Source organism: Pseudophryne corroboree, chromosome 8 (assembly GCF_028390025.1).
Source record: "Pseudophryne corroboree isolate aPseCor3 chromosome 8, aPseCor3.hap2, whole genome shotgun sequence".
Taxonomy (NCBI): domain Eukaryota; kingdom Metazoa; phylum Chordata; class Amphibia; order Anura; family Myobatrachidae; genus Pseudophryne; species Pseudophryne corroboree.
This window is the reverse complement of record NC_086451.1, coordinates 24,495,542-24,515,329: the sequence shown is the minus strand read 5'-3', so window position 1 is coordinate 24,515,329 and position 19,788 is coordinate 24,495,542. Positions and strand designations below refer to the sequence as shown.

The window sequence follows — 19,788 nt, the reverse complement described above, 5'->3', positions numbered from 1 at the left end:
CCTACACCCCACTCACACACAATCCCCCCAATACCTACACCTCACTCACACACATTCCCACTACACCTCACTCAAACACAGTCCCCCCAATACCTACACCTCATTCACACACTATCCCCCCAATACTTACACCTCACTCACAGCCCCCCCCAATACATACACCCCACTCACACTGTCCCCCCAATACCTACACCTCACTCACACACTGTCCCCCCAATACCTCTCACACACAGCCCCCCAATACCTACACCTCACTCACACACTATCCCCCCAATACCTACACCTCACTCACAGCCCCCCCCAATACCTACACCTCACTCACACACTGTCCCCCCAATACCTCACTCACACAGTTCCCCAAATACCTACACCTCACACACAATCCCCTCAACACCTATAACCATCTCCTGCACCTCAATCGCACAATCCCAATACATACCCCTCACTCGCACACATTACCCCCAACATCATCCTCCCACACAATCCCCCCAATACCTACAGCCACAATACCCCCAATACTTACACCTCACTCACACACAGTCCCCCCAATACCTACAGCCATCTCCTGCCCCTCACTCACACACAACACCCCCCAGCACCTACAGCCATCTCCTGCCCCTCACTCACACACAACACCCCCCAGCACCTACAGCCATCTCCTGCCCCTCACTCACACACAACACCCCCCAGCACCTACAGCCATCTCCTGCCCCTCACTCACACACAACACCCCCCAGCACCTACAGCCATCTCCTGCCCCTCACTCACACACAACACCCCCCAGCACCTACAGCCATCTCCTGCCCCTCACTCACACACAACACCCCCCAGCACCTACAGCCATCTCCTGCCCCTCACTCACACACAACACCCCCCAGCACCTACAGCCATCTCCTGCCCCTCACTCACACACAACACCCCCCAGCACCTACAGCCATCTCCTGCCCCTCACTCACACACAACACCCCCCAGCACCTACAGCCATCTCCTGCCCCTCACTCACACACAATCCCCCCAATACCTACACCTCACTCACACACAACACACCCCAGCACCTACAGCCATCTCCTGCCCCTCACTCACACACAACACCCCCCAGCACCTACAGCCATCTCCTGCCCCTCACTCACACACAATCCCCCCAATACCTACAGCCATCTCCTGCCCCTCACTCACACACAACACCCCCCAGCACCTACAGCCATCTCCTGCCCCTCACTCACACACAACACCCCCCAGCACCTACAGCCATCTCCTGCCCCTCACTCACACACAACACCCCCCAGCACCTACAGCCATCTCCTGCCCCTCACTCACACACAACACCCCCCAGCACCTACAGCCATCTCCTGCCCCTCACTCACACACAACACCCCCCAGCACCTACAGCCATCTCCTGCCCCTCACTCACACACAATCCCCCCAATACCTACACCTCACTCACACACAACACCCCCCAGCACCTACAGCCATCTCCTGCCCCTCACTCACACACAACACCCCCCAGCACCTACAGCCATCTCCTGCCCCTCACTCACACACAATCCCCCCAATACCTACACCTCACTCACACACAACACCCCCCAGCACCTACAGCCATCTCCTGACCCTCACTCACACACAACACCCCCCAGCACCTACAGCCATCTCCTACGCACTCTGCAGCAGGAGCAGCAATGCTGGGGTAGGGAACACCACACACACATCATCAGCAGTACTGAGTATTGTAGAGCTTGTTACCTGAGCAGCTGGATGCTGTCAGCTCTGGAGGAGCCCACCAGGACATAGACTGTGTGCTGAGGGGAGCTGTACACTGTAGGGGTCTCACAGCCTATATCATGAGACATTGCTGGGGACTTCCAGAGAGTAGGGGGTCTGTCACTCCACCTTGCACTGGTTCAGGGTCCCTCTTGATTCACTTGCCACTTAGTCTGGGGGCTTTTCCAAATATGTTGCCGCCTCCTTTTTGCGGTGACACCACAACACTCTTTAAATATTTTGGATTTTACCTGTTGCCCCTATTCTGTCCCTCTCACAGCCTCAGCCTTCTTCTCCCTGTCTGTTGACTCTCCCTGTATCTGTTCATACTGTACTTCTCATAACTAGGACAGAGCAAAACAAGCCCCCCCCCCCTCCTTCCTCACTGTGGCTGCCTCCCCCTCCGTCACCCCCCCTCTTCCTCCCTGGGCAGGCACAAAGACTTTCACCCTTGCAGTCCTGGATATGGCCTATGTCTGTCATGCAGATCTTACAATGGACTGGCTGTGGCCTGTGGGATGGCAGGGGTTAATGGATGACTCATGGACTAGGGAAATTCCACAGCAGGCATGGGCTGACATAGGGACAATGGGACAGCCAATCAAAGTCGGCCCAGGTGGCAACGTCAACCGTTAACCCCTAGCTGCCTGCAGGTGGACGGTGTGTACAGATGACATTCGCTGGAGCATAGTGTTGCATAAATACACCTGTGTGTACCTGACTATATATAATACAGAGATTTTTGATTATTTTTGGACTGTTTGGGGTTGCCGGTCACTTTACAAAGAAAACGACAACCCAAAAAAAAAGAAATAAATAATTTTCCATGTCGACTTAATGACAGTGTCGACCTATTTCAGGTGTCGACCTAGTTACTGTCGACCAATATTGGTCGACCTAATGACTGTCGACCCAATGATCTACACCCAGGAAGGCTCCTGCACATGTTTAATGACGGTCTTAGGAGTGGGGATGACACAGGCGTCATTGTCGATACAAAACACAGATGTTAGAAGAATGGACGGACAGTCCCCTTAGGGCGGCAGTTTTGCCGTCAATTCAAAACCGATGGAATTCAAAATACAGTATTTATTAAGCATTGGTTTTGAATGTCATTTGAAAACCGCCATCGGTGCCCAACGGTGTCTTAGGGGTCTATTCATGAAGCAGTGAAAAGTGTGGAGAAGTGAGCCAGTGGAGAAGTTGCCCATGGCAACCAATCAGCATTGAAGTAAAATTTATAATTTGCATACTATACAGTTGTACGGAGCTGCTGATTGGTTGCCATGGGCAACTTCTCCACAGGTTCACTTCTCCACTCTTTTTACTGCTTTATGAATAGACCCCTCATGAGTCTATTTACTATGCCTTACAGAGAGATAAAGTGGAGAAAGATAAAGTACCAGCCAATCAGCTCCTAACTGCTATGTTACAGGCTGGGTTTGAAAAATGACAGGATCTGGTTGGATGGTACTTTGGGGGTCATTCCGAGTTGATCGCTAGATAAAAATGTTCGCAGCGCAGAGATTAAGTGAAAAAGCGGCACTTCTGCGCATGCGGCGCAGTGCGCACGCGCGACGTACTTTCACAACAGCCGATGTAGTTTTACACAAGATCTAGCGAGGATTTTCATTCGCAATGTCTGCCGCAGAGTGATTGACAGGAAGAGGGCGTTTCTGGGTGTGAACTGACCGTTTTCAGGGAGTGTTCTGAAAAACGCAGGCGTGGCTGGGCGAACGCAGGTGTTTGTGACGTCAAATCCGGAACTGAACAGTCTGAAGTGATAGCAAGCGCTGAGTAGGTCTGAAACTGCACCATTTATTTTTGTAGCCACTCTGCGATCCTTTCATTCGCACTTCTGTTAAGCTAAAATACACTCCCCAGTGGGAGGCGGCATAGCGTTTGCACGGCTGCTAAAAACTGCTAGCGAACGTTCAACTCGGAATGACCCCCTTTATCTCTTTCCGTTTTATCTCTCTCCGATGCTTAGTAAATAGACCTCTAAGTACCACCTACTCCGACACAAATCTGCCACCGTTTGCAAGTTCTGCAGAGATCCCTATGATCTGTGCTGCCTCCTGTAGCTAAAACAGTGTGAAAAATGCAGAAATCACTTGCGGTCCCTCCCAAAGGAATTAATGGGGGTCATTCCGAGTTGATCGCTCGCTAGCAGTAGCCCTGCGTTCGCCAAGCCACGCCTGCGTTTTTCCTGGCACGCCTGCGTTTTTTCGAACACTCCCTGAAAACGGACAGTTGACACCCAGAAACGCCCACTTCCTGTCAATCACTCTGCGGCCAGCAGTGCGACTGAAAAGCTTCGCTAGACCCTGTGTGAAACTACATCGTTTGTTGTACTAGTACGACGCGCATGCGCAAAAGTGCAGTTTTTTTGCCTTATCGCTGCGCAGCGTCCGAAAGCAGCTAGCGATCAACTCGGAATGACCCCCAATGGGTCTGCTCAGTTTGGGCAGTCAACCTCCCCCCCCACACACACACATACACACTCTGTCCAATTGGGGAAGCACGTGTGTTTTTTTATTTTTTTTATTCACATTGCTATTTTTCACCAATATTTACACAAGAACAATGCTTTCTACAAAGTCACCTGAGGAACAGGTCATGTATTTGGGCAGGTTTTTTGCCAGTTTCATACGCTGCAGCTTAGTAAATACTGTTTTCTATACTTCTGATGTTAAAAACATTCATGGTGAACCGATGACCAGTTGTGTTCTAACGTCTGGCTTCTCTGTATTTTTCTGGCGGTTTGACTGTTGGTAAATCAGCGGCATGCAATCCTGCCGGAAAACTGCCTAAAAGTCATTTCCGACACTAGGTGAATATGATCACTAATTGCAATGAATGAAGTTGATGGTGGTTGATGTAAAGTGGTCTGTATACAGATCACCACAGGACTCTGGAGAGCTGCAGAAGTGTGCTTTTACTGACTGCAGTCATGCTTGCTGAATAATGGCTGCTGAGGCACTTCCTGTATAACAAACACTTCCTGTATGCAGGGCTGTTTCTAGACCATTTGGCTCCCATTAAAAGGATGCAACACCCCCCACCCCTAATAGACATTAAACCCCCCGCCCCCGACATACAAAACATGTTTCGTGCACACCAAAGGCACGTGCGCTCCCGACGAGGGCCGTGGTCTCACTAAATGGGTGTGGCCTTACAGGAAAATACAACTTTACACCCCAGTTTTTGACCCTGCAACACCAGACCTCGTCCACCACAGGAAAAAAACATTCCACCATATTAAGCCCCACACAGTAACGCCTCTTGCACCATATAATGCCCCCTGCACCATATAATGCAATACACCGCAATGCCCATGATACACTATGCCCTACAGTAAAGCTTCTAATTATTTTAAAATCATCGTTGCCAGGGGTTTCATGCGCTGGATGTCATGTTCGTTGCCAGGGGTTTCATGTGCTGGGTTTCATACTCGTTGCCAGGGGTTTCATTTCATGCACTATTCACCCTGGCAGAGCAGCGAGTGACAGGTGCCTCCCAACTGCCGCCCCCCACCGCGGGACACTGTGGTCCACGGTTGGGACAGCGGGACAGTGCCCCAAAACATGGGACTGTCCCGCAAAAAACAGGACAGCTGGGGAAGTATGCATATAACATATATCTACTTCCTTTTAAACATTAAGAACAATAAGCAGGTGTGTGGGTGTATGGCAGCGTGACAGGTGTGGGATGTGGGGACGGTGTGTAACAAAGAACAAACGTAAACTGGAGAAAAAAAAAGGGAGGTTCAGTTCCATAGTCCTGGAAATTTGGATTAGGCCTGGAAATTCTTTTAGACAAAGAAAGGGGCTAGTGGTGTGGCCGGTGTCTGAGTAGTCTGACTACTGGGCAGGGGCATGGGTTTCTCCAACACCCCAATAGGTGCTGGGACCACTGGGCAAGACTGGTGGAGGCTATAGTGAACAATGGGGGTCATTCCGACCTGATCGCAGGCTAGGTTTTTTTTCGCTGCGCTGCGATCAGCTCAGAACTGCGCATGCGTATGCACCGCAATGCGCAGGCGCGTCGTACGGGTGCAAAGCGTATTGTTGCTGAGTGATGGATTTAACGAAGAATCCATTCGCACAGCCGATCGCAAGGAGATTGACAGGAAGAAGGCGTTTGTGGGTGGCAACTGACCGTTTTCTGGGAGTGTTTGGAAAAACGCAGGCGTGTCCAAGCGTTTGCAGGGCGGGTGTCTGACGTCAATTCCGGACATGAACAGGCTGAAGTGATCGCAGCGGCTGAGTAAGTTCAGAGCTACTCAGAAACTGCACAAACTGTTTTTGTGCTGCTCGGCTGCACAAGCATTTGCACAATTGCAAAGTGAAAATACACTCCCCTATAGGTGGCGACTATCTGCTCGCTGCGCTGCAAAAAATAGCTAGCGAGCGATGAACTTGGAATGACCTCCAAAGTTAGTTGGTCTTCTTATGATGCTCTTCCTCTTTCAGTAATATCACAAGAGCTAGACTTGAGTGTATCAGTATTGAACAGGAATGGAAGTCTGGATGAAGCACTAAGCTGAGAGTACCTGATATCCTGCCCTGCAATGGAAGCAGGCGCTTGCTAGAGGACCTTGCAATCAGATGTACAGGGGTGGGCTCTGCTGGTGAAGTACCTGGGCACACTAGTGAGAGTAGGCACCCTTCACCCTGCTAGTGATGGAAGGTGTTCACACATTGGGGGTAATTCAGACCTGATCGATAGGGTGCGTTTTTTGCATCCCTGCGATCAGGTAGTCGCCGCCTTCAGGGGGAGAGTATTGGATGTGTGCAGGGGTGCGTTTGCTTTTGCTGCAGAGCTGCGCAAACATTAATTTGTGCAGTCTCTTCTCAGCCCAGGACTTGCTCAGCCGCTGTGATGATCGGGCTGGAGCTGACTTTAGGAATCCTGCCTCCAAACGCCTGGTCCCGTCTGCGCTTTCCCGGACACTCCTTGAAAGCGGTAAGTTGCTACCCACAAACGCTCTCTTCCTGTCAATCTCCTTGCGATCGCACCGTCCCGTTGCTGACCGGCGCTCCCCATTGTTATAGGTTGTAGGTGTAGGTTAAGAGTAGGGATGGCCATCGATGTACCTACCGTCTACGGGGGGTCATTCCGAGTTGATTGCTAGCTGCCGTTGTTCCATACTTACCGATATTCTGGCTGCTCTCTGCGGGAGAGAGCAGCCAGGTCGGCTCAGCGGGCGGGCAGGGGAGGCTGTGCTGTAAAGGAGGGGGTGGCCGTAGGCGGAGCAAGGGAGGGATGGGGGCGGAGCAAGGGTGGGGTCACAGTGACACCTTTAAGCCACGCCCCCGCTCTGTAATGCCGTGATCACCGGTATTACACTGCAGGGGGCGTGACTATGATGAAGCGATTCAGCAATCGCGTCATCGACTGCCTGGACCGCCCACTTTACACACTAAGTGGGCGAACGGGCAGGGGGGACCCCGCAAATCGGGAGACTTGCCTGCTCTTCCGGGGGGCCGGGAGGGTCTCCCGATTTTCGGGAGCCTCCCGGCCATTCCGGGAGAGTAGGCAAGTATGCGTTGTTCGCTGCGTAGCGATCAGTGAAAAGAACGGCTAATCTGTGTATGCACCGCAATGCGCACGCGCGACGTACGGGTGCAAAGAGCATTGTGGTTTTGCACAGGTTCTAGCGACGCTTTCAGTCGCACAGCCGATCGCAAGGAGATTGACAGGAAGAGGGCGTTTCTGGGTGGCAACTGACCGTTTTCTGGGAGTGTTTGAAAAAACGCAGGTGTGGTCGGGCGGGTATCTGACGTCATTACCGTGTCACTCGTCGCAGAAATCATCGCACAGGATAAGTAACTACAGGGCTAGTCTTGTTCTGCACAAAATGTTTTTGCAGGTGCTCTGCTGCACAGGTGTTCGCACTCCTGCAAAGCGAAAATACACTCCCCCGTGGGCGGCGACTATGCATTTGCACGGCTGCTAAAAACTGCTAGCGAGCGATCCATTTGGAATGACCCCCTTGGTTACCATTGATGATGAAACTGAAAGTGACCATTGATGGTAGCAAACTATGCAATGGGTGACCATTGATGGTTTCACCCACTGATGGCCATTCATGCTCTTTCACTCGCTGGCCCATGGGTCAATCAGAACCTGGGGGTTGGGCTTCACAGATGAGGGGCAAGGGCTTTGATGGTGAAGAACTATCGGTGGTTGCCCACCGTCTATGGCAAAACTATCAGATACTGTCATTTAACCACCGATGATTTGTAACCATCGATGGTCGATGGCCAACCCTAGATAGGAGTGGTAATGCATACAGGTAATTTATGTGCACTCTGCAAATCAATAAAAATGCAGTCAGTATCCCGACGCCGGCATCCCGATTGCGTTAATGTCGATAGGGGTGCGCTAGGTACCGTAACCTCCCTCCCCTACGCCCTAACCCTCCCTGTCCGCAGCCTAATCCTAACCCCCCTGGAGTGTGCCTAACCCCCCCCCCAAGCCTAAACCTAAGGCAGCCGTTAATACTTACCCTCGGGATCCTGACTGTCGGCATTCCGTTGTCGGGATCCCGATCCTTTTCGGGATTCCGTCGTCTGTTTTCTGACGGCTGTCGGGAGTCCAGTGTCGGTATTACGGCTGTCGTAATCCCGACAGCTGGGATCCTGAACGTGTACCTATAAAGCGTGCCGAGCCCAGGGTCTGCATTGTCGGATGCAGACTTCTTGGACCTAGCTGGCCAGTTCTGACGGCCAGTCTGAGTAAGAATTACGATACCTGCAATGCAGGCATCTTTAAGAGAGGAGGAGGCCCGTGTTCAGCCTCCTCCGTTCGGGCCCCCTCCTCTCTGCCGGTAGCGCTGAGAGTCTGAGCACTAGAGCGCTCAGAGTCTACTGCGCATGCGCAGATCTCCGCGAAAATGGTGCGGCGGCCTTTTTCCCTGCGATTTCTCTACTGTGCATGTGCAGAACTCCGTGAAAATGGCCACTGAGTCATGTTCACTGTGTTTTAACAGCGCTGCGGATGCCGACTCCGGCCGCTGAGTCATGATCACTGTGTTTTAACAGCGTTGCGGATGCCGACTTCCCTACAGACTCCTCCTGCTGCATTTGCATTTTAGTTGCGCGGTATTGGATACCTCTCAACTGTCCCGATTTTCGTGGGACAGTCCTGTTGTTTTTTTGGGGACTGTCCCGCTGTCCCACCCACGGGCCGCAGTGTCCCGCGGTGGGGGTGGGGGGGCATTGGGAGGCTCCTGTCACTGCTGCTCTGCTGCGGAGAGTAGACGCTGTGCGCATGCGCACAGCATCTATTCAGTGGAGACAGGAGGAGAGGGGGCATGCCAGCGGCTCACAGAGTGCTGGGCATGCCCCCTCAGTGATGAAAACAGGGGCGAGGTTCGCGATCGCGGGTCCTCCCACAAAGCCACGCCCCTTTTCCAGAGGCCACACCCCTTTCAGTCGGCCGGCTGCAGATGTCCCTCCTTCCGTGGGACCAAAGTTGGGAGATATGGTATTACTAAGCCGCTTCCCTTTGGCTGTGCAATACCATACAAATCGTAATCAAGCCCAAAGCACGCAGGTACTGGCTGTGAGAATGACTGTCGGACTGGAACTGCACAGAACAGCACTGGTTAATTGCGCAGTCTCTGCAAGCTGGAGATGATTAGCAGTGTGGGGACTGCGCGGGATTGCAGGCAGAAACAGGAATAGGAGAGACTGGAGCAGAGAGCAGGAATTGATGAACTCAAAGTTTTAGCGTGCACCAGACAGCGGATTCAGCAATCCACACAGGAACCAGGAAGCGGCGCTGCTGATCCTGGAAACAGGAACTTGTCATATACAAGGGGGGAGATGTATTAGGGACCTCCTTCAGGTTGGATGGCATGTTATGTGATCTGATACCGGTGCTCCCCCCATGTAAGACAGCAGTGATGACCGGTAAATGACAAGGGCGCATTATCGGCTCTGCTATCTTTAAGATACCACACCAATATATGCGGGGGCAGTGTATATATAAACGGTTCCCGTTCCGACACCTGCAGCTATTGATTTTGACAGCTGAAGGTGTTGTCCGTTCACCATAGCACGGACAGCTCTGGCTGCGGTAGCTGACGACACATGAGATCTGGTGAGATAGTAGCAAGAACTTGCACATTCCCCCACTGAGCTGGCTGGGCAGTGAGACACTAGGTTGATGCGCTATGCAGTTTAGCAGGATTGCTGGGGGGGAGTTTTCACACCTCCGCTCAGGAAAATAAGATGTTTATACATCTTGCAGCTAGTACTTCCTGCTTTGCCTCGGAACAGAAATCCGTATTTGCCATGAGCAGTGAGGGGTTTAAATAGGGTACTCTGATCAGCCATTGGTGCCTCTGGTCAGGTGGAAACTAAGGGCCTAATTCAGACCTGATCGCAGCAGCAAAATTGTTTTCTAATGGGCAAAACCATATGCACTGCAGGGGGGGCAGATGTAACATGTGTAGAGAGAGTTAGATTTGGGTGGGTTATATTGTTTCTGTGCAGGGTAAATACTGGCTGCTTTATTTTTACACTGCAATTTAGATTTCCGTTTGCACACACCCCACCCAAATCTAACTCTCTCTGCACATGTTACATCTGCCTCCCCTGCACCCCGTGCACATGGTTTTGCCCATTAGAGAACAGTTTTGCTGCTGCGATCAGGTCTGAATTAGGCCCTTAGCCCTCTTTGATTGGGAGAAACTGGAGTCAGCTGAGTCAGCACAAGGTAGCATCCGTGCAGTGCTGAAGCCAGCACAGGAATAACCAACAAATCACCAGTAGCTAACTGGGGGCCTAATTCAGGCTGGAACTCTGCAGCGGCGGCGTTGGCCGTCGGAAGCCCTGTGCTGTGTGCGCATGTGAAGGCATCTCACTGGTGCGATTGCTTCTGCCTAATTGACAGGCAGAGGCGGTCGCGGAGCGTGTCGGCGGCGTTGGGGGCCGTGTCGACAGCATTAGGGGGACGCGGTCCAGACAACGCAGGCATGTCCGGACCATTTGCAGGATGGGCCGCGGCAGCTGCGTGACATCACACACAGCCGCGGCGGCCCAAAACATGGCGGGTAGCTGAAAGTCTGCTGGCAATCTGCGTCTGACTTCACAGACCTGTACTGCATATGTGCGGGTCTGGCGCATGTGCAATGTTCCAAACATCGGTACTTTGTGGCATAAGTCGCACATCCATCGGGATCTGAATGAAGCCCAGTGTACTGACCTTTCTGCTAGTTTGTAGAACTGTGGACAACTAGGACAACTGTGACATGTTCGATGTCTCATCCATTGGTAAAAGTCTGGTGAAAGCTTGGAACTTAAAACTCATGAACTGCATGGTAGTAAGTAAGTAACTTCCGTGGTATGTTATGTGCAGAAAAGTGTCTTTTTATTATGTTGATGACTGTGGCACATACCAGTCTCGTCAGATAATCTATCTCAAACCAACTGGTCTATGGGGGTAATTCAAAGCTGATCGCTAGGCTGCGTTTTCGCACAGCGGGCGATCAGATCCGAGCTGCGCATGCGTATGCACCGCAATGCACATGCGCGACGGAAGGCTGCAAAGTGGATCGCCGGTCAGCGATGGGTTTGAGTGAAGGATCCATTCGCACGGCGTTCGCAAGGAGATTGACAGGAAGAGGGCGTTTGTCGGTGGCAACTGACCGTTTTCAGGGAGTGTTTGGAAAAACGCAGGCGTGTCCATGCGTTTGCAGGGAGGGTATCTGACGTCAAATCTGGTCCCGGACAGGCTGAAGTGATCGCAGCGGCTGAGTAAGTCTTGGGCTGCGCAAAAACTGCACAAAAATAGTTTGTGCAGCTCTGCTACACATGCGATCGCACACTTGCACAGTGAAAATACACTCCCCCTGTAGGCGGCAACTATCCGATCGCAGCGCTGCAAAAATCGCTGCCCAGCGATCAGGTCTGAATTACCCCCTATGAATCCACTATCACAAGATGTTCTTACCCCCTCCAGATTTTCTGGACCCTCCTGATTTCCCTCCTGTGTCTGCTTTGTCAGCATCCTCCGCCCCAGCTTGGCTGAGCAGGTATATGCCTGTTCCTCTTTTTATTTGTCTCAGAGCCCGGCACAGCAGTAGATACAGTATAGGACTGGCCCACAGGGGTACAGGAATAATCCCCTGTGGGCCCTACCAACCGAGGGCTCAACCTTCCTCTAGGGATCAGGTTCCAGACTGGGCACTTTACATCTGTTACATTATACTGCACAGGACTGTGGTGTATTCACTACAGTGCATTGTTGTTATTAAATTGGTACATTTTCATGCATGCACTATCAGTATTTACTATACAGTCAGGGCCGGCTCTAGCCCTTGTGGCGCCCCGGCCGAAAATAGGGGCATGGCTTCATAAAGGGGCGTGCTCAGGTATGCCCCCTGTAGAGTTGTGCCCCCGTTTGTGCCCCCTGTAGAGTTGTGCCCCCTTTTGTGCCGCTTACAAAAAATTTATAATAATAATAATTAATTAATACTCACCATCCCCGCTCCTGATTCCCGACCGCTGCTTACCTCCATCTCCGGCCGCCGGCGCCGCTCCTCTGATCTATGGGAGAGACGTCATGATGTCTCTCCCATAGCACAGCATAGATACTAGAGGTCAGTTATGACCCCTAGTGTCTATGTGCCGCTCCCACAATGCCGTGCGGTGCATCGCGCACTGCACAGCTGTGACAGCACAGCACCGGGGGCACCACCGGTAGCGGATCTTGCTACGGCAGCGGCGCCCTCCGGAAGGTGGCGCCCCGGGCAAAAATCCTGTGTGCCCGTAGCAAGAGACGCTACTGTATACAGTATGTACTGCATATTTATAAAGGGGCACAGACCATGAACACTCTAATGGTTAACAAACCCTCTGTGGAGGCTGGCCACACCACTAAGTATGGGCCCCTATCACTGCAACCCCCAGTGGGCTCTTCATGCACATGACGCTGAGTATATGTGCCATTCCTTCTTGACCTTGAGCCATGCATCCGAAATGGTGTTGTCGAAAACCAGCGGATCTACTATATGAGTTGGGGACCTTGTACCTTCGGATATATAGTGGTCTGTGTGCAAATCATCACAGGACTCTGGAGAGCTGCAGAAGTATGTCTTTACTAGCTGCAGCCATGCTTAGCAATGGCTGCAGAGACACTTCCTGTATAACAAACACTTCTGTATAACAAGGGGATGACAATGATGCAATTTCCACCATCCACATACAGCATACATCTACAGGGGCTATTATTAATGTACTCATGCTGGAGAAATCACCGGTATCTCTAACATTTACATAATGAATGGCCCATTTTATCAATCTACAAAAAAACGATATCTATTTTGTTTTCCAGAGCTTGCCCCCTGGTAAAAAGATGTTTTCTAATAACAATGTTGAGAGAACCAGTTTGGGGAAACTGTTTCTCTGATCTTCTATTGCTAAAAGTCAGTGTGCAATTAAACGCGAGACAGCCATGTGATGAGATATTTGCTCAGATGACAAAATCCATATTGTACTATTCAGTTTTGCTAATACCGTCATTTTGGTGCATCAGGAGACTGACTTCTAAGAAGCAAAATAGAAAAATAAATATTGATTTCAGGTGGGTAAGAAAGGAGATGAGTCTGAGAAAACCTGAAGTCAAGGGTGTGCAATGTCGGACTGCGTGTGAAGGAAGTGAGGCCCACCGGAAATTTCCCTATGGGTGTGCCTTCGAGGACCCGTCATGGCAGGTGGGGTGGGGCGGATGGGGCTACAGCCCCGGGGCACCACATAAAAATAAGCCTATCACCATGACAGCTGCCACACGTTTAGCCATAAATCATAAGTATTAACTATTTTCCACAGAAAATGATGCAATTTTATTATACTTTTACGTATCTAGGGAGACATTTGGGGCTGATAGTGTATTGGTTGCACTGCACATGATTACAGCAGTTGCCCCACCGACACAGCACTGGCCACACCCACAGAGAACTGTCCACACCCACATAGCATGCTTACCTACTTTTAGTGGCTCCTCTCCAGGAGAAGCCTGGAGAGGAGACGCTACTAGCCACTTCAGGGGGCGGGGCCAGGCATCATTAGACCCCACCCCATCACAGGAAAATGCTGTGCTTCCTGGATCCGTAGGAAAGGGTTGAACCAAATTATCCGATAGTCCGCAGTCATGTGACCATCACTTCCGGATCAGACCTCTGATACTCCAGCATTCCATTAAGTATGACTCTGTTAACACCAATCCCTACTCCTAACCCTCCCTCTAACGCCTAACCCTAGGAAAGTATTTGGGACCTAGGGCCCACCGGGTTGGTGTGGCTGGGCTACTTTGGGGCATAATTATTGCTTATGTAACACTTGAGTATTTAAACTGTCTTAATTAATGTAACACTTTTCTTAAAACTTCTGTTGCTACCTCCCACCTATGTAACACTAATGGGCCAATGGCACCTATGCCTCCTATTAATACAACACTTATTAACATTTGCACTGCTACTTCTCTCTTGTGTGATGCCCTGAGGCGGTTGGGCTGAGCTGCCCCCCCCCCCCCCCCCCCAACAGGCAAAATAGGGGCGGCAAAATAGGGGCATGGCCGCAGAATAGTACCAATTCACATTACACCGCACAGCAGTGTCCGCCAGTCACATTATACCACACAGTAGTGTCCTTCAGTCACATTACACCACCAGGTGTGCCCCCAGTAGTTGTGCCCCCAGTAGATATGCCCCCAGTAGTTGTGCCCCCAGTATATGTGCCCCCTGTAGATTTGCCCACAGTAGATGGGCCACCTGTAGATTTGCCCCATGTATATTGGCCCCCTGTAGATGTGCCCCCCCTGGAGTTGTGCCCCCAGTAGATTTGTCCCCTGTAGATTTGCCCCAGTAGATGTGCCCTCGGTAGATGTGCCCCTGTAGATGTTTCCCCAGTGTCACGCTCAGCGTAAGTTGGGGTTCCGACAACCGAGTTTTGGCTGAAGGGACAGCTACCTGCGAGGAGAGTAAACGAGGTGGCTGAATGTAATTCCTCCTCATGGGGTGGAAGCCAAACTAAGTGTTAACGTTGGCCGGAGGGCGTAAAGAAAAGGAGGACTTCGTAGGAAGATAACTGTAGTTTTAATGAATAATCAGGCTGTACACGAATATTGGAGAAATAGAAGAAACTGGAGGAATTAGAGTCTATGGTTAAATGACTTGAAGAGTGAAGCTGAAGAACTCCGGTAAAGAAGAACTGAAGACTGTGGTTTGTGATTAAAAGACGAGGCTGTAGTACTTGGACTTTGAAGAAATTAAGACGTGGTTTGAGATTGAAAGACGAGGCTGAAGAACTTGGACTTTGAAGAAATGAAGACCGTGGTCCATGATTGAAAGACGAGGCCGAAGAACTTGGACTTTGAAGAAATGAAGACTGTGGTTTGTGATTGAAAGACGAGGCTGAAGAACTTGGACTATGAAGAAATGAAGACGTGGTTTGTGATTGAAAGACGAGGCTGAAGAACTTGGACTTTGAAGAAATGAAGACGTCTGCGGGAACCGCCGTTAGCACGTGGAGCTCCTCTACGACCTGGGACCCTGTGAGCGCTTCCACTAGTGGCAACGGACTTAGACAGCAGGACTGCAGCAGCGTTTAGGTAACCGATGGATGAGAGCAACCAGGACCAGGGAGCCAGAAGTAACCTGGGAGCACAGAGCTGGAGAACCTTTCACAATGAGGTAACTTGAAGCGGGATCAGTACGTAATCCCGCTGGACGGGATCCCGGCGGTCGAAATACCGACGCCGGAATCCCGACCACACAATCCCGACAGGGGTGGCGAGCGGAACGCAGCCCCTTGCGGGCTCGCTTCGCTCGCCACGCTGCGGGCACGGTGCCTCGCTACGCTCTGCACACTATTATATTCTCCCTCTATGGGTGTCGTGGACACCCACGGAGGGAAAATATGTCGGGATTGCGGCGGTCGGGATTCCGGCGGCGGTATTTCGACCGCCGGGATCCCGTCCAGCGGGATGTTGACCGCATCCCCTTGAAGCACTGGCACTCTCCCTCTGAGCCAACCCCCTTTTGTAAGGGGAAAACACGCAGGATTGGCTGGACACAGATTGGGAACTTCATTGGTAATACCCTGCTCTCCAACATGGCTGCCCCCAGCACAGGAGACATACTTAGCTGTTAGCACACAGCTTCAGCCAGCTTCTGTCTCTTGACACACTATACTGTGTCACCACTAGAGGACCTTACCGCAGCAATCCCCGCCGCAGCGCCCGGCTCTCCAGACCCTCGGCCCTTGGCAGGCGCACATCCGTCCAGGAGGACCCGCCGCCAGCAGCTCCCTGCCGCCGCAGCCGCGCCAACCAGCAGGTAACCCGCGGGAGCACCCGCCGGAGGTAACGCCCTGGAGCCTGACACCCAGTAGATTTGCCCCCTGTAGATTTCCCCCCTGTAGATTGTCCCCCTGTAGATGTGCCCCCTGTAGTAGTTGTGCCCCCCTGTAGATTTTCCCCTGTAGATTTTCCCCAGTAGATGTGTCCTCAGTAGATGTGCCCCCAGTAGATGTGCCCCCAGTAGATTTGCCCCCTGTAGATTTGCCCCCTGTAGATTGGCCCCCTGTAGATTTGCCCCCTGTAGATTTGCCTCATGTAGCCTGGCCCCCTGTAGATGTGCACCCTGTAGTTGTGCCCCCCCCCCCCTGTAGATTTGCCCCAGTAGATGTGCCCCCAGCAGATGTGCCCCCAGTAGATTTGCCCCCTGTAGATGTTCCCCCTGTAGATTTGCCCCCTGTAGATTTGCCCCCAGTAGATGTGCCCCTTGTAGATGTGCCTCCTGTAGATTGTACCCTGTAGATGTGCCCCCTGTAGTTGTGCCCCCCTGTAGATTTGCCCCAGTAGATGTGCCCCCAGTAGATTTGCCCCCTGTAGATGTTCCCCCTGTATATTTGCCCACAGTAGATGTGCCCCTTGTAGATGTGCCTCCTGTAGTTATGTCCCCTAGTAGCGCCGCTTACACACACAAAAAACAAACAAAAAAAACACACAATACTCACCAGCCCTGCTCCTGCTTCCCGACCGCTGCAGCCCTCCGTCTCTGGCCCCCCGCTCCTTGGATCTATGGGAGAGACGTCATGACGTGTCTCCCATAGCGCTGCACAGACACTAGGGGTCAGTTAGGGCCTCTAGCGTCTGACAATGGTGCCGGCTGCAGCCGGGGACTGCAATATGCGGGATGTGGGGTACGGGTGGGCGGTGGGCGGCGGGTGCCTGCGGGGTGACTGTGGTCATGCCCACAGGCCGCAGTTTCCCCCGGGCACAGGCCCGGCTTGCCTGCACCTAGAACCGCTCCTGACTACAAGTCTCAGCATGATAGCACTTCTTATTATATTTAGAATTAGGGTGTGCAGTCCAGTCCCCCCTTGTCTCTATTTTGTGCAAGCTGCTCTGATTGGCTGACCCATACATTAATACTCATGGTTTGTTTTTGTTTTTTAATTATTTTTTTATAACTATTAAATTACGTTCTTAAGGGGCCTGAGATGGCGTGGGTCTGCTGGACACATTGTCCCCAGCCTTTAGCAGTAAACTGTGCAGGCTATTCATTATAGTTATTATAGGAGGGGTGCGACACTGTATTAATGTGATCCTGGACAATCAGTGGCGCTAGGAGCTGTCATCAGACCAGGCCTTGGGGACCCACGGGTGATACAGCACCTAAGCGGCACATCTGGAACATTGCACATCCGATCTAACTAGGACGTATCCCCAGGGGCGTGCCACAGTTACCTATGGAACTCTTTCTAACACACTCTATAATTAGTTCCCAATTCTTAATAAGGGGGGGTCGGGTCTACTCAAAACACATTTTTTGCTTGAGCCAATATGTACGTAAAGGGCACTGACTTGTGCAGGATTTCACATTCAGCTTCTAGGAACCAGACTGCCATGTGGGTTCATACGTTGGATTGCTATATGTTGGGTTGCTATGCAGGGGTGTGGGGCACACTGTGATACCCCATCGATTCATGATTTGCCCCATATTCCTTTAAAATACAATTGTCTTGTATAATTACAATCTAATTGGATCTGTAAATCTGACGCTTCGTGTGTGGGGGTTGCTTACTGACAGACCTGATTGCAATGACGCAGTCTGATCTGATTTATTAATTATAACCAGTTATTTATATAGAGTGTGCACATATGATGCAGCGCCGTACAGAGAATATTCAGCCATTCACATCAGTCCCTGCCCCAATGGAGCTTACACTCTGTGGGTCTAATTCATCCCCGGACGCAGTCCTGATTCAGTCGCAGGTGACCGATAGTTTCGGGACTGTGTATGCTTGGGCCATCGCAGATTCTCTGGCCTTGGCACCTTGGTTGCAGTGGACCTCCTAAGTAACCTCAGATGTTTGATTGCCCATCCGATGTTGCCGATGGTACCTCTTCAGCCCTTCAGGTCTGGTCGCTGCTGCATCTCATGCAGCAAAGAACCGATTATCGCTACTTTGTGCACGCGCAAGACCCATTCTGTGCATGCACCAACGGGCCCTGCGATGAAGGTAGGCGTGTCGCCGCGGTTTAGGGGGAGGGAAGAGGGTAGAGATCTCCCTTGTAGGTTGGAGATTTTCTGGCCTCTGCAATGAGCGGCTTGTGCGTCCCCATGGGTTCCGCAAGCCGCCAGATGGTGGTTGAGAGATCTGATGCTGCGTCCTAATACAGGTCGAATCAGGCGTCTGCATGATGTAATAGATGCCACCTGCTGCGTCACCGTACAACGCTATCACTGCTGCTTCCATGAAAGTGATCACACCTCCCGCCGCATCTGAATCACCCCCTATGTTCCCTACCACATGTACACACACTTACACACTAGGGTTAATTAATTTATTTCTTGTGAGCCAATTAACTTACCAGTATATGTGTGTGGGAAGAAACTAGATGGGTTGGTATCGATATACCAACAGTCACTATCCCCGTGGGCCAAAAAGATCCCCTCCCCCGTGGCTGAAAAGGGGTTGTGACCTCGCGGGAAGGGTACATGGTCTTGTGGCCCGACCCTATTTTCATCACTCGGGTGGTCAGTTTGGGGGGCCGTAACCTAACCCCTGTTAGGGATATGTTAGGATTCTGGCTGTCGGGATCCCGCCGTCGGTAAAGTGACTGGGATCCACCCCAGTTGGAGCACCCGGTGGGCTGGAAACCCTTGCTTTCACCATCCGTGCTCTGATCTGATTAGTTGGCCTGAATAATTTCCATAGGCGTGCGCAGAACATTTTATTAGGGGGTGCACCATCGGAGGGGTGTGTTTGGCACGACCTACTGGGCGTGTCTAGCACCGCCTATTGGCACTCAAAGCAATATAAACATATGCCCGCAGCGGTGTCAGATACGTATGCCTCCAGCGGTGCCAGATATATAAATGCCCCCAGCGGTGCCAGATACATATGCCCCCCGTGGTGCCAGATACATAAATGCCCCGAGTGGTGCCAGATATGTATGCCCCCATTTGTGCTCACCCTCCTCTGTTGCCAGTGCCGCCGATTTCCATCTCCTCCGCTGAGGGGAGGAGAGCGCAGCGCGCGTCTCTCCTGTGCCTCACTTCACTGAGTCCCTGGCTATCTCCGGTGGCCATTTGAAATATGGCACCGGCTTGTGAGCCAATCAAAGCTCACGGGCTGGCAGCCAATCAAGAGCCAGTCCGCGAGCTCTGATTGGCTGACAGCCGAGAGACATTGTAAATGACTGCCGGAGACGGGGACACACAGTGAGCGGCAGGAGAGATGCGCACAGCGCTCTCCTCCCTTCAAGTTCAGCGTCAGACTGAGACGGGAATCGGCGGCGGCGGCAGCAGCAGCAACAGGCGTGCGCGTGTGCGCTGGGGGTGCCAGATATTAGGGGGTGCCTGTGCGCACCAGCCACCCCCCGTGTGCTCGCCTATGATAATTCCTCCGATTCTGCCGCCTTTTAACGCCATCGATAAATATTCACTTCTTCAACCTCTCTCTTCTTCTAGGATCCAGTAAATTGTACTCTCATGTATCTCTCAAA

At 51.8% G+C, this 19,788-nt stretch overlaps 2 protein-coding genes across 2 annotated transcripts in view; one reads left to right on the top strand and one right to left on the bottom strand.

The window, feature by feature from the left end:
* TFE3 (transcription factor binding to IGHM enhancer 3) overlaps window positions 1-2,124 on the bottom strand; it is a 33,367-nt gene extending 31,243 nt beyond the window's left edge. Inside the window, exon 1 of the mRNA XM_063936082.1 lies at window positions 1,741-2,124. Within this exon, the coding sequence (XP_063792152.1) occupies window positions 1,741-1,847 (107 nt within the window). The 5' untranslated portion in view covers window positions 1,848-2,124. The remainder of the gene's footprint in view (window positions 1-1,740) is intronic.
* Window positions 1-19,788, top strand: part of CCDC120 (coiled-coil domain containing 120) — a 104,540-nt gene that overhangs the window by 1,634 nt on the left and 83,118 nt on the right. The gene's annotated exons all lie outside the window — the stretch shown is intronic.